Raw genomic sequence first — 15,507 nt, 5'->3', positions numbered from 1 at the left:
ACAAACTCCGTACAGACAGCACCCGTAGTCACGATCGAGCCCGGGTCTCTGGCACTGTGAGACAGCAACTCTACCGCTGCTGTCTGTACGGAGTTTGTACGTTTTCCCCGTGACCTTTGTGGGTTTTCTCCGGGTGCTCCGGTTTCCTCCCATATTCCAAAAACGTGCAGGTTTGTAGGTTAATTGGCTTTAGTAAAATTGTAAATTGCCCCTAGTGTGTGTAGGATAGTGTTAGTGTACGGGGATCGCGGGTCGGCACGGACTCGGTGGGCCGAAGGGCCTGTTTCCGTGCTGTATCCCTAAACCAAACTAAGCTAAAAACATGCAGTGTGCATTAGAATTGTGATCACATTTGTTTAAATTCAAATATGGAGTCAAGAAAAGGAATTAAAAATGAAAGGGACATATATATCTGGATAAAGAACTGAAAGAAATGTGTAATTATGGAGGATATCTTCAAGTCCCGTATTCCCAATGTTGTCAGACTTAAAATAAAAATAAGGTTAGAAGATAAAAAGGACTATTGTTTCGATGATTTGTCTGAAGCAAGCTGACTGGTTGATAGAGCAATAAAATGATGGATGTGACAGATGTTTCAATGAAACCATTTTTTCCCTCAAATACAGAAGGAGTTTGACTCTGAAGTGAATAGATACATTAGCCAAACTTGAAAAGCAACAAATTACATTAAGGACGGAGCAAGTGTACTGGATGTTCAAGAATGATAAAAGCCCGGGCAGAAAATTCTCCAAACCTGCAAAAATAACCACGTGTAGAAAACTGTCGGAAGGAACTGCAGACGCTGGTTTACACCAAAGGTAGACACAAAATGCTGGAATAACTCAGCGGGACAGGCAGCATCTCTGGAGAGAAGGAATGGGTGACGTTTCGGGTCAAGAGCCTTCTTCAGGCTTCGGTGAAATTGTAAATTGCCGCTAGTGTGTAGGATAGCGCATGGGGATCGCTGGGCGGCGCGGACCCGGTGGGCCGCTGTTCCCCCCGCTGTATCTCCAAAGTCTAAAGAGACATGGAAGAGATCACCAGCACCATCCTAGGGACAATTCACAGAAGCCAATTTACCTACAAACCTGCACGTCTTTGCAGTGTGGGAGGAAACCAGAGCACCCGGAGAAAACCCACGCAGGTCACGGGGAGAAGGTACAAACTCCGTACAGACAGCGCCCGTAGTTGGGATGGAACCCGGGTCTCTGGCGTTGTGTCACATTGCTTAGTTTTGGATCCTTTCTCCTTATACCCTTGCAAAGCAATAATGACGTGATACCATGCCTAATTTTATGGAATGTACTGGTGACAATATTGTCCAGAAATTAGACCGCGGTTCGCTTATTTTCTTGTTGCTAATTGTGCAAAATGTGATGGGATGCATATTAGATTGCATGAATTATCATTTCTGCATGAAATCATGCTAATTATAACATTGGTCTGAGCATCCCTTGTTAGTGCTCCTGATGCTTTGTGAGCATCAGGTGTGTGCCAAATGATGCCATTATTCACATCGCTCCCCATTTCTATACCGACATAAACTAGAGATCAAAGCTCCAGGCTGCAACTGCTGTGGAAAAGTCTCAGTGGAACGAGGTTTGTTGCTTTCCTCTCTATTTAAAAGAACACAAGGATGGTCGGAGCTGCAGAGCTGAATGCTAAACTGCCTTCCAAAATCCAGCGTCTATGAGTTTTAGAGATACAGCGTGGAACCACCGAGTCCGCGCTGACCAGCGATCCCTGTGCACTCGCACTATCCTACACACACTAGGGACAATTTACAATTTTAACCAAGCCAAACAGCCTACAAATCTGTATGTCTTTGGAGTGCGGGAGGAAACCGGAGATTCTGGAGAAAAGCCACGCAGGTCACGGGGAGAACGTACATACAGCACCCGAGGTCAGGATCGAACCCGGGACTCTGGCGCTGTGAGGCAGCGACTCTTTGCCAACCCGTTTTCTCCAGCATTTAAATACAGAGGTACTCCTTCCATGAGTGTCCCAGTGGTGACATATCTGGCAGCAGTCCAGATATCACTGCAGGCATCAACACCGGAAATTGGAGGAACAGCACCTCATATTCCGCCTGGGTTGCTTGCGTCCGGATGGCATGAACGTTGAATTCTCCCAGTTTTGCTAGCCCTTGCTGTCTCCTCCCCTTCCTTAACCCTCGAGCTGTCTCCTCCCATCCCCCAGCCCTCGGGCTCCTCCTCCTCCCTTTTTCCTTCCTTCTCCCCCCCACCCCCCATCAGTCTGAAGAAGGGTTTCGGCCCGAAACGTTGCCTATTTCCTTCGCTCCATAGATGCTGCTGCACCCGCTGAGTTTCTCCAGCAATTTTGTGTGCCATCATCATGGTCATGACTAGTTTAGCTCTAGGTACAACGTGGAAACAGGCCCTTCGGCCCACCGAGTCCGGCGCTGACCATCGATCACCCGTTCACACTAGTTCTATGCTATCCCGCTTTTGCAACTTGCACACGAGGGGGCAATTCACGGAAGTCAATTAACCTCCAAAACTGAAGGACGTGGAGATGTGGGAGGAAACCGGAGCACCCGGAGAAAACCCACGCGGTCACAGGGAGAACGTGCAAACTCCACACACACAGACAGCACCCGAGGTCAGGATCGAACCTGGGTCTCTAGTGCTGTGAGGTCTTTTACCGCTGTGTCACTATGCTGCTCTAGTCACTTAGCATGAGCCAAATACCTCCGGGCACAAGACACAGACCTAAGACCTACTACTCCATGAGAGTCATTAGAGGCACCTAATTTTCCACTTGAGCAGCTTACACCCCAGCGGTGTGAATATTGACTTCACTAACTTCAAATAGCCCTCTCTCTCCATCCTTCCCCCTTCTCAGTTCTCCAACCAGTCCCCCCTGCTTAAACGTTACCTCTGTATGCTTCGTTGTCACCTTCCACGCGCTAACAACGATCTATTCTACATGTTCCTTGACCTTTATCCCCTTTGATGTCTCGTTTTCACACCTCACCCTTCCTTATCTCTGTGCCCCCCCTGACACTCAGTCTGAAGTAGGGTCTCAGTCAAACATCACCCATTTCTTCTCTCCAGAGATGCTGCCTGTCCCGCTGAGTTACTCCAGCATTTTGTGTCTAGGTCCTGATTTACCTGATGCGCAATTTATTTGCAGGCTCTTGTTTTCCATCATAAACCAAGGTACATAATATTCTGCGGGAAGATCTTCAGATACACTCTCGCTGTTCCTTCTCTGGAGGGCAAGGTCAGATTGACTCTCATCTTCCTTGTCACTGTATCCATCCCAGTGGCAGTAGCAGATCTCGGTCATTTCTTCCAATTAGCTGCTCACTGCATTCAATACTCTACAGTCTCTGTCGCTTCCATCAAAGCCATAATGTGTATTGTTGCTGTGTGGCTGGCGTGACGAGTTGCTCTTTAAAAGCTTATTCCCATAGCAGCCACGTTTAAGAAACAATCAGCAACATCTGGCGCTTTACCTCCCCCCCTTGACTCCATTCAAGGACCCAAGCAGTCGTTCCAGGTGCGGCAGAGGTTCACCTGGATCTCCTCCAACCTCATCTATTGCATCCGCTGCTCTAGATGTCGGCTGCTCTACATCGGTGAGACCAAGCGTAGGCTTGGCGATCGTTTCGCCCAACACCTCCGCTCGGTTTGCATTCACCAACCTGATCTCCCGGTAGCACTTCAACTCCCCCTCCCATTCCCAATCCGACCTTTCTGTCCTGGGCCTCCTCCATGGCCAGAGTGAGGACCACCGTAAATTGGAGGAGCAGCACCTCATGTTTCGCTTGGGCAGTCTGCACCCCAGTGGCATGAACATTGACTTCTCTAATTTCAGGTAGTCCCTACTTCCTCCTCCCCTTCCCAGCTCTCCCTCAGCCCACTGGCCCCTCCTCTTCCTTACTTCTTCCCGCCCCCCCCCCCCCTACCCTCACATCAGTCTGAAGAAGGGTTTCGGCCCGAAACGTTGCCTGTTTCCTTCGCTTCATAAATGCTGCCTCACCCGCTGAGTTTCTCCAGTATTTTTGTCTACCTAAGAAACAAATATACAGGTACATGGATAGAACAGGTTTAGAGGGATATGGGCCAAACGCAGGTAGGTGGGACTAGTGTAGATGGGATATGATGTTCGTTGTGGGCAAGTTGAGCCGAATGCCTGTATGCGCATTGTATGAGTCTCTGCACAGAATTACAAGGAGTGGAATTGTGTCTCAGCCCAGGAAGACGGACTTTGAAGCCTTGTCTCTGACAGTCCATGCTAGATTGTTACATTGATATGGAATACTCACGTACAGGTATGAAATGTACAGTCACATTGACATACCAACAATGACCGCTAGTCCTTGAAAATGAAAATCTGACTTCAGCACCAATTGCAGGAAAAATGTTCCCAATGTTGGGGGAGTCCAGATCCAGGGATCACACAGTTTAAGAATAAGGGGTCGACCATTTAGGACTGAGATGAGGAAAATCATTTTCACCCAGAGAGTTGTGAATCTGTGGAATTCTCCGCTACAGAAGGCAGTGGAGGCCGATTCACGGGATGTTTTCAATAGACACTAGACAATTTTCAAGAGAGAGTTAGATTTAGCTCTCAGGGCTAAGGGAATCAAGGGATATGGGGAGAAAGCAGGAACGGGGTACCGATATTGGATGATATAACCATATAACCATATAACAATTACAGCACGGAAACAGGCCATCTCGACCCTTCTAGTCCATGCCGAACACATAATCTCCCCTAGTCCCATATACCTGCGCTCAGACCATAACCCTCCATTCCTTTCCCATCCATATAACTATCCAATTTATTTTTAAATGATAAAAACGAACCTGCCTCCACCACCTTCACTGGAAGCTCATTCCACACAGCTACCACTCTCTGAGTAAAGAAGTTCCCCCTCATGTTACCCCTAAACTTCAGTCCCTTAATTCTCAAGTCATGTCCTCTTGTTTGAATCTTCCCTACTCTCAATGGGAAAAGCTTTTCCACGTCAACTCTGTCTATCCCTCTCATCATTTAAAAAACCTCTATCAAGTCCCCCCTTAACCTTCTGCGCTCCAAAGAATAAAGCCCTAACTTGTTCAACCTGATCAACTTGTTCAGCCATGATCACTATTGAATGGCGGTGCTGGTTCTTTGTTTTAATGTTTCATAACATCCCCGACAACTGTCGGGCGCTCGGCAGAGAGACATGTAAAAAGGTAACCAAATGAGTAAAGAGCGATTTTTTCGGCGACTGCCAGCATCGTTGACTGACGTATCAGGTCACCGAAAATTTTGCGGCGCGGCGCGGCGCGGCACGGCGTGATGACGTATTGACGCGCGGTGTTTTTTCAAGTGTCGCAACATTTTTTTTGTCGCCGCTGGCTTTTGAAATGTTCAAAATCTTTTTTTTTTTTTTTTGTTTTAATAAATTATGAAACTACTTTTATTCAAAAAATAAAAATAAACATAGAGTATTAACACAATCAAAGACTGCCTATGCTGACAGTTTACAAACAAATGATCGTCAAATTAATAACGTCAACGTCAACTGGACCCACGAATGGCCGTTGAAGGTCGAGTGTTCCGTTTATCAACAAAACACTCGACCTTCATCGGCGACCAGTATTCATGGAAAGCCTCCAAAGTCCCCATGGACACCACGTGTTCCCTCTTAACACTTAAACAAATTTATCAAATTAAAATATTAACATTCTTTTGGCAACCCTGATATGACGCCGGCAGTCGCCGAAAAAAATCGCCAAGTGGGAACGGCCCTTAAGTGCTTCAAAATTGCCTCGAGGTCTTGTGTACAGTTGATGTGAAGCTGGAGTATTGATGGGCACTGCAATGGTTACAACAGTATGTGTGCCCTTGTAATGAAGGAAATCTTTCTGTTAGCCTCTTCAATAATGCATCAGTTTCGGGTTTGATTGAGACCATATATATCAAGCTTCAGTAAGAACCAAAATCCACACTTTCCACATTCTCCATTTGTAATTAACAGTTCATGCCCCCAAGCCATTCAGACTTTTCAAATCATTCAGTTTCGAGTTGGTTGTTCCATGTGTTTGGCCTTGCCCACACATGGTCAGCAAAACACATCCCTAATATCAGCAGCAAAGACTCTCAGCAGCTGAGTGATAATTGTCTGTGGATGAGATGTGTTTGTCCCTACTCCCTACAGCCAGTGTGTTTTGGAACATAACCTGTCAGCTGAAGACAGATCACTATTTAGTACCTGACATTGGAATGCATTCTTTTGATAGACACAAAATGCTGGAGTAACTCAGCGGGACAGGCAGCATCTTCGGAGAGAAGGAATGGGTGACATTTCGGGTCGGGACCCTTCTTCAGACCCGGGTCTCGACCCGAAACGCCGCCCATTCCTTCTCTCCAGAGCTGCAGCCTGTCTGGCTGAGTTACTCCAGCGCTTTGTGTCTATCTTCGGTTTAAACCAGCATCTGCAGTTCCTTCCCACACAATGCATTCTTTTGGCTGGGTAAGACAAAACACTATTGAGGCACAGAAGAAGTCCACTTACTTTTTTTACAAAATTAAATACACTATTTCTCACAACATTTGCATTTCCTCTGGGTGTTCCAGTTGATTCCCACATCCCAAAGATGTGAGGATTGGAATATTGATTGACTTTTGTGGGGGGGAAATTGATGAGAATGTAGGGTGGGTAGCTCATGGGATTAACGTCAAATGAGTGTAATGAGTCGGAAGGAACTGCAGATGCTGGTTTAAACCGAAGATAGACACAAAGTGCTGGAGTAACTCAGCGGGAAAGGCAGCATCTCTGGAGAGAAGGAATGGGTGACGTTTCGGTTCGTGACCCTACTTCAGACTGAGTGTCAGGGGGGGCACAGAGATAAGGAAGGGTGAGGTGTGAAAACGAGACATCAAATGGATGACGTTTCGGGTTGAGGCCATTCTTCAGTCTGGGTTGTTGATGGTCGGCATGGACTTAGTGAGCCGAGGCCTATTTCCGTGCTCTATCGCTCTCTGCCTGCATGGCTTTATATTCTTGCAAAGATGGACAGCATTTCTAAGTTTAGACATTATGTTCTCGGTTGTACATAGTGCAGTGGCACTTTTGCAATCAAAGTACCCTGGAAAGTGCCCATGTTCATAGCATGTAAAGGAGGTGTAAAGGGGTCATACAGTGGACCTTGCAGCATCACAACTTGCCTGAGTGTATTTTGAACTCCACAATCTTGAACGCGCTGTTTTTACGCACTGTTAATCATGGAAAGACATTCTTGCCATAGAGGGAGTACAGAGAAGGTTCACCAGACTGATTCCTGGGATGGCAGGACTTTCATATGAAGAAAGACTGGATAGATTCGGCTTGTACTCGCTAGAATTTAGAAGATTGAGGAGGGATCTTATAGAAACTTACAAAATTCTTAAGGGGTTGGACAGGCTAGATGCAGGAAGATTGTTCCCGATGTTGGGGAAGTCCAGAACTAGGGGTCACAGTTTAAGGATAAGAGGGAAGTCTTTTAGGACCGAGATGCGAAAATCATTTTTTACACAGAGAGTGGTGAATCTGTGGAATTCTCTGCCACAGAAGGTAGTTGAGGCCACAGTTCATTGGCTATATTTAAGAGGGAGTTAGATGTGGCCCTTGTGGCTAAAGGGATCAGGGGGTATGGAGAGAAGGCAGGTACAGGATACTGAGTTGGATGATCAGCCATGATCATATTGAATGGCGAATGGTTCAGGCTCGAAGGGCCGAATGGCCTACTCCTGCACCTATTTTCTATGTTTCTATGTTTCTATGAAAGAGACCCCATTTATTGCTATCTTCTGTAATAAGGCTTGCAAAGGTGTTACTCAAACTGCTGCTCCTCACGCAAGCGATTTCTATTTTGTTTCGTTTTACTTTTAGAGATACAGCGCGGAAATTAGCCATTTCCGCCCACCGCTTCCGCGCCGACCAGCGATCCCCGCACGCCGACACTGTCCAACACGCACCAGGGACAATTTTTTACATTGACACCAAGCCAATTAACCTACACAAACCTGCACGTCTTTGGAGCGTGGGAGGAAACCGAAGATCTCGGAGAAAACCCACGCAGGTCACGGGGAGAACGTGCAAACTCCGTACAGACGGCAGGTAGACAAAAGTGCTGGAGGAACTCAGCGGGTGCAGCAGCATCTATGGAGCGAAGGAAATAGGCAACGTTTCGGGCCAAAACCCTTCTTCAGACCCGAAATCCTGAAGGAAATAGGCAACGTTTCGGACCGAAACCCTTCCGGGTTTCGGCACGAAACGTTGCCTATTTCCTTCGCTCCATAGATGCTGCCGCACCCGCTGAGTTCCTCCAGCACTTTTGTCTACCTTCGATTTTCCAGCATCTGCAGTTCCTTCTTAAACACCGTACAGACAGCACCCGTGGTCGGGATGGAACGCGGGTCTCCGGCGCTGTGAGGCAGCAACTCTACCGCTGCCCCACCGTGACTGCCCTTATACTGTGAGATCGCATCACATTGCATTTTTGCCAAGTAAGCAAACATATTCCCCGTGATCATTGTGATACTTCACGGAAGAAAGGTGGAATTTTTCAATCTGGTACTCCTGGGCTCCAATGGGTGAAATTTCAGTGTGTGTAAGTATCGTAATCATGAAAAAACAGCGACTGGACCCCCCCTACGACAAAAATGTTGAAATAGAACCATTACTTTAACAACAACAAAAAAACAGAGTCAGCAGCCGGCGACAACCTACGGCATCTTGGCGACAACCTACGAGAGCACCGACGTCAGGAGAAGTCAAGCTACGCTCATTGGCGCCAATGTTCGAACATTTCAAAATCCAGTGACGACCAGAAAAACGCTACGACTCTTTGGGCGACTGAGGAGACGACTCACGACCATACAGGCAACATCCTGTGGCAACAGACTAGTCGCCTAAAAAATCGTCTAAAAAAAATCGCCTCAGTGGGACTGGCCCTTAACTCAGACACACATAATGACTATTATTTATTTGTTTATTTCATAGAAACATAGAAACATGGAAAATAGGTGCAGGAGTAGGACATTCGGCCCTTCGAGCCTGCACCGCCATTCAATATGATCATGGCTGATCATCCAACTCAGTATCCTGTACCTGCCTTCTCTCCATACCCCCTGATCCCTTTAGCCACAAGGGCCACATCTAACTCCCTCTTAAATATAGCCAATGAACTGTGGCCTCAACTACCTTCTGTGGCAGAGAATTCCACAGATGCACCACTCTCTGTGTGAAAAATGTTTTTCTCATCTCGGTCCTAAAAAATTTCCCCCTTATCCTTAAACTGTGACCCTTGTCCTGGACTTCCCCAACATTGGGAACAATCTTCCTGCATCTAGCCTGTCCAACCCCTTCCTCAGATTTTACTCACCAGGTAAATTTACCTCGATCCTGTCGCAGAGTCCATGTTGCAGGAATAGTTCGGGTAGATGCACAGAGTCTCTTGCCCAGAGTAGGGGAATCGAGGACCAGAGGACACAGGTTCAAGGTGAAGGGGAAAAGAGTTAATAGGAATCTGAGGGGCAACATTTTCACACAAAGGGTGGTGGGTGTATGGAACGAGCTGCCGGAGGAAGCAGGGACTATCCCAACGTTTAAGAAAGTGAGACAGATACATGGATAGGACAGGTTTGGAGGGATATGGGCCAAACACAGGGAGGTGGGACTAGTGTAGATGGGACATGTTGGCTGGTGTGAGCAAGTTGGGCTGAAGGGCCTGTTTCCACACTGTATCACTCTATGACTATTTTTGTCCAAATCACAACATGCCCTCCAACCTAATTTAGTTTCACTGGCTAACTTGGATGCTTTCTCTAGGTCATGCATATAAATCGTAAATAATTGAGAAGCAAGAACTGATCCTTGGAGCACTCCACCAGTTACATATTCCCAGCTTGAAAAAGACCCATTTATTCCGACTCCCTATCTTTATTGTGATAACCAGCCTTCAATTAATGTGAATACATTTCTCCCATTACTGTCAGCTCATATCTTGTGCACCAGTCTTTTATGTGGAAGTGTCTTCCAGAAATGTACTACATCTACAAGTTCCGATGATTGAAGATGACTTGCTTCCACCCTGCTTCTGTGGATTCTGTGGTGCCTGATAAGGCCAATGTGGGAACTGTAGACTGTTTCACAAGTGGGGCCGGAGATGCCTTAAGTTTTAGTTGTAAACCTTGAGGCTTCAGGGCCTGTCCGACTTTCACGACCTAATTCACGACCTCTGCCGAGTTTGCCCTTGACTCATACTCGCAGCATGGTCGTCACGAGGTCATAGGAGGTCCTAAGAGGTCAATAAACCATTGACATTGGACAATAGGTGCAGGAGTAGGCCATTCGGCCCTTCGAGCCAGCTGATCATCCACAATCAGTACCCCGTTCCTGCCTTCTCCCCATATCCCCTGACTCCGCTATTTTTAAGAGCCCTATCTAGCTCTCTCTTGAAAGCATCCAGAGAACCGGCCTCCACCGCCCTCTGAGGCAGAGAATTCCACAGACTCACAACTCTCTGTGAGAAAAAGTGTTTCCTCATCTCCATTCTAAATGGCTTACCCTTTATTCTTAAACTGTGGCCCCTTGTTCTGCACTCCCCCAACATCGGGAACACGTTTCCTGCCTCTAGCGTGTCCAAACCCTTAATATATGTTTAAATAAGATAACCTCTCATCCTTCTAAACTCCAGAGTATACAAGCCCAGCCACTCCATTCTCTCAGCATATGACAGTCCAGTCATCCCGGGACTTAACCTTGTAAACCTACACTGCACTCCCTCAATAGCAAGAATGTCCTTCCTCAAATTAGGGAACCAAAATTGCACAGAATACTCCAGGTGTGGTCTCACTAGGACTCTGTACAAATGCAGAGGGACCTCTTTGCTCCTATACTCAACTCCTTTTGTTATAAAGGCCAACATGCCATTAGCTTTCTTCGCTGCCTGCTGTACCTGCATGCTTACTTTCATTGACTGATGAACAAGGACCCCCAGATCCCGTTGTACTTCCCCTGTCGTGTACTGCTTTCTGTTTTCTGCTCACAGATGGGAAAGGTGAGGGTGCGGGAGACTCAGTACTCAACTTGCCAGTTCTCTGAGCTGAGCCCTTTGTTCTGAAGAAGGGTCCCGACCCGAAACGTCACCCATTCCTTCTTTCCGGAGATGCTGCCTGTCCCGCAGAGTTACTCCGGCATTTTGTGTCTATCCTCTTTTAGTTTAGTTTAGTATAGAGATACAGCATTTGGAAGCAGGACCCTCGGCCCACCGAGTCCGCGCCGACCAGTGATCCCCGCACACGAACACCATCTTGCACACTCGGGACATTTTACAATTTTTACCAAAGCCAATTAACCTACAAACCTGCACGTCCTTGGAGCATGGGAGGAAACTGAGCACTCCAGACTGGGATAAGAAAAGAAGTTGTATGTTTGCATAAAGGGCTGAGGCTGAAGTCAAACGGGTTGTACTGTATGAACCATTTTGTGTATCAGTCAACCACCTCAGGTACACAAAAATGCTGGAGAAACTCAGCGGGTGCAGCAGCATCTATGGAGCGAAGGGAATAGGCAACGTTTTGTCCCGAAACCCTTCTTCAGTCAACCACCTCAGTTAACCATGGCCTTTCAAATGGTGTTTTCTTGAAGGAACGACACATGCTGGTGTACACCAAAGATAGACACAGAGTGCTGGAGTAACTCAGCGGGTCAGGCAGCATCTGTGGAGAACATGGATAGGTGACGTTTCACAGAGTGCTGGAGTAACTCAGCGGGTCAGGCAGCATCTGTGGAGAACATGGATAGGTGACGTTTCACAGAGTGCTGGAGTAACTCAGCGGGTCAGGCAGCATCTGTGGAGAACATGGATAGGTGACGTTTCACAGAGTGCTGGAGTAACTCAGTGGGTCAGGCAGCATCTGTGGAGAACATGGATAGGTGACGTTTCACAGAGTGCTGGAGTAACTCAGTGGGTCAGGCAGCATCTGTGTGGAGAACATGGATAGGTGACGTTTCACAGAGTGCTGGAGTAACTCAGCGGGTCAGGCAGCATCTGTGGAGAACATGGATAGGTGACGTTTCACAGAGTGCTGGAGTAACTCAGCGGGTCAGGCAGCATCTGTGGAGAACATGGATAGGTGACGTTTCACAGAGTGCTGGAGTAACTCAGCGAGTCAGGCAGCATCTGTGGAGAACATGGATAGGTGACGTTTCACAGAGTGCTGGAGTAACTCAGCGGGTCAGGCAGCATCTGTGGAGAACATGGATAGGTGACGTTTCACAGAGTGCTGGAGTAACTCAGCGGGTCAGGCAGCATCTGTGGAGAACATGGATAGGTGACGTTTCACAGTGCTGGAGTAACTCAGCGGGTCAGGCAGCATCTGTGGGGAACATGGATAGGTGACGTTTCACAGAGTGCTGGAGTAACTCAGCGGGTCAGGCAGCATCTGTGGAGAACATGGATAGGTGACGTTTCACAGAGTGCTGGAGTAACTCAGCGGGTCAGGCAGCATCTGTGGAGAACATGGATAGGTGACGTTTCACAGAGTGCTGGAGTAACTCAGCGGGTCAGGCAGCATCTGTGGAGAACATGGATAGGTGACGTTTCACAGAGTGCTGGAGTAACTCAGCGGGTCAGGCAGCATCTGTGGAGAACATGGATAGGTGACGTTTCACAGAGTGCTGGAGTAACTCAGCGGGTCAGGCAGCATCTGTGGAGAACATGGATAGGTGACGTTTCACAGAGTGCTGGAATAACTCAGCGGGTCAGGCAGCATCTGTGGAGAACATGGATAGGTGACGTTTCACAGAGTGCTGGAGTAACTCAGCGGGTCAGGCAGCATCTGTGGAGAACATGGATAGGTGACGTTTCACAGAGTGCTGGAATAACTCAGCGAGTCAGGCAGCATCTGTGGAGAACATGGATAGGTGACGTTTCACAGAGTGCTGGAATAACTCAGCGAGTCAGGCAGCATCTGTGGAGAGAAGGAATGGGTGACGTTGCTGCCTGACCTGTTAAGTTTCAGTCAGAAGAAGGATTGTGATTCGAAATGTCGCCTATTCCTTTTCTTCACAAGCAAGAGATCTTACCGTGACTGAAATGTTGTATATCCCCTCCCCAGTTATTCAAGTGCCCTCGACTCTGACAAAGCATAAAGCAAAATAATCTGCATTCTGGCATTCCAAAAAAAACATAACAGTTACATTGTAAGGATTAGCAAGGGAATTAGGAAATAAAAATGCTGCAATGGGAACACCTTCAATCAGGCAAGGCGCCAATGGTGTAACTGGTACTGCTGAACAAGTGAAGTCTCCCTGCTCCTAATAAATGAGTGTGTAATTAACACTGGCAGTCACTTCTGGTCCAAGTTCAAGCCGACAACAGTCTGCTATTGTCAACTGTGTAAAAATATTAATCCTTCTATGTTAGAATCTATTAAGCGAGCCTTGATTGATACTATGGGCTGAAGTCATTTCAATCTCTCTGAGTCACTGCTTGCACACATCAAGCCATTATCCATTTAAAAGTGGATTTTCTGAATGGCACAATTTTATTCTCCCGTTAAGTTCAAGTGGCGCGGTGCGCGCAGCGGTAGAGTTGCTGCCTTGCAACGCTTACAGCACCGGAGACCCGGGTTCGATCCCGACTATGGGTGCTGTCTGTACGGAGTTTGCACGTTCTCCCCGTGACCTGCGTGGGTTTTCATAGAAACACAGACATAGAAACATAGACAATAGGTGCAGGAGTAGAGGCCATTCGGCCCTTCGAGCCTGCACCACCATTCAATATGATCATGGCTGATCATCCAACTCAGTATCCCATCCCTGCCTTCTCTCCATACCCCCTGATCCCTTTAGACACAAGGGCCACATCTAACTCCCTCTTAAATATAGCCAATGAACTGGCCTCAACTACCTTCTGTGGCAGAGAATTCCACAGATTCACCACTCTCTGTGTAAAAAATGATTTTCTCATCTCGGTCCTAAAAGACTTCCCTCTTATCCTTAAACTGTGACCCCTAGTTCTGGAGTTTCTCCGGGATCTCCCGCACTCCAAAGACGTGCGGGTCTGCAGGTTGTCCCCAGTGTGGGATAGTATTGATTAGTGGGGGTCGTCGGTCGGTGCAGGGCCGAAGGGCCTGTTTCCGTGCTGTATCTCTAAAACAAAACTAAAAGTGTGTTCCTTTGTGAAAGGAGAACACACTACAAGAAGGAGGTTGCAGGAATCTATCTGTAGGTAGATATATTCAAATGCAACGGACTGGCTTTGAAGGGTAGAACGAGGGGAGGAAACACTGGGGGTTGGGTGATGGGGACCCATCCCTTTACCCAGCCGAAGATCTGCTGGAGCTGATGCCGTTTAATTGATGTTATCAGCTGCAGATGTGGCGCGGAGAATGGACAAAGCTAACAATACGCTCCCCACATTCTGAAAGTGTCCCCATTGGTGGCACCAGCGTCAAGGCCTGCTACTGCGCTTCTGTGCCAAATGACAAGGACGACCAGAACTGCAGCTCTGTTAGAACATGAGACCCCCATTGTGAGTGACTGCATGCAAAGATTCAATAGTCACAGTGATGGTGAAACAAGCTGGGCCTGCTGGCATTTGATGTACTGCTAGCATGACACAAATCAATCCAGCGCATCAGCCACAGCACAGACCTTTGTACAGGGCAGCTCAAAAGAATCCTTCAGATAAGAAGAATGAGAGGGGGGACCTCATTGAAACGTACAGAATAGTGAAAGGCCTGGATAGAGTGGATGTGGAGAGGATGTTTCCACTAGTGGAAACAACTCGAGTCTAGGACTAGAGGTCACAGCCTCAGAATTAAAGGACGTTCCTTTCGGAAGGAAGATGAGGAGGAATCTCTTTAGCCAGAGGGTGGTGAATCTGTGGAATTCTTTGCTCCGTTTTGTTCCGTTTCATTGTTCCGTTCTGGGACATATGACAATGAAACACCATTGACTTGACAATTCAAGTCATAGAGTGAGTACAGCATGGAAACAGGCCCTTCGGCCCAACTTGGCCACACCGGCATCTACACTAATAATAATAATAATAATACATTTTATTTATGGGCGCCTTTCAAGAGTCTCAAGGACACCTTACAAAAATTGAGCATGTAGAGGAAACACATGTAAGGGGAATGAAATAAATAGTAGAGACATGACTAGTACACAAAGTAAAGACAGAATTCAATACATAACACAGTATGAGGCAATTAATGCACAGATGAAAAGGGACAGGGACGTGGGGCTAAGGATAGGCAGAGGTGAAGAGATGGGTCTTGAGGCGGGACTGGAAGATGGTGAGGGACACGGAATTGCGGATCAGTTGGGGGAGGGAGTTCCAGAGCCTGGGAGCTGCCCTGGAGAAGGCTCTGTCCCCAAAACTGCGGAGGTTGGACTTGTGGATGGAGAGGAGACCGGCTGATGTGGATTTGAGGGACCGTGAGGGTTGGTAGGGGGAGAGGAGGTCAGTGAGATATGGGGGGGCCAGATGG

General features: G+C 47.5%; 1 protein-coding gene across 1 annotated transcript in view; it reads left to right on the top strand.

The window, feature by feature from the left end:
• The window catches only part of LOC116968745 (tumor necrosis factor receptor superfamily member 14-like), a 51,422-nt gene extending 40,296 nt beyond the window's left edge, over nucleotides 1–11,126 (top strand). The window contains exon 7 of the mRNA XM_033015553.1: nucleotides 11,055–11,126. Within this exon, the coding sequence (XP_032871444.1) occupies nucleotides 11,055–11,126 (72 nt within the window). The remainder of the gene's footprint in view (nucleotides 1–11,054) is intronic.
• Nucleotides 11,127–15,507: the final 4,381 nt, after the last annotated feature.

The sequence above is a fragment of the Amblyraja radiata genome, chromosome 46 (assembly GCF_010909765.2).
Source record: "Amblyraja radiata isolate CabotCenter1 chromosome 46, sAmbRad1.1.pri, whole genome shotgun sequence".
Taxonomy (NCBI): domain Eukaryota; kingdom Metazoa; phylum Chordata; class Chondrichthyes; order Rajiformes; family Rajidae; genus Amblyraja; species Amblyraja radiata.
The sequence above is the reverse complement of the archived record's forward strand: the minus strand, read 5'-3'. Positions and strand labels throughout refer to the sequence as shown.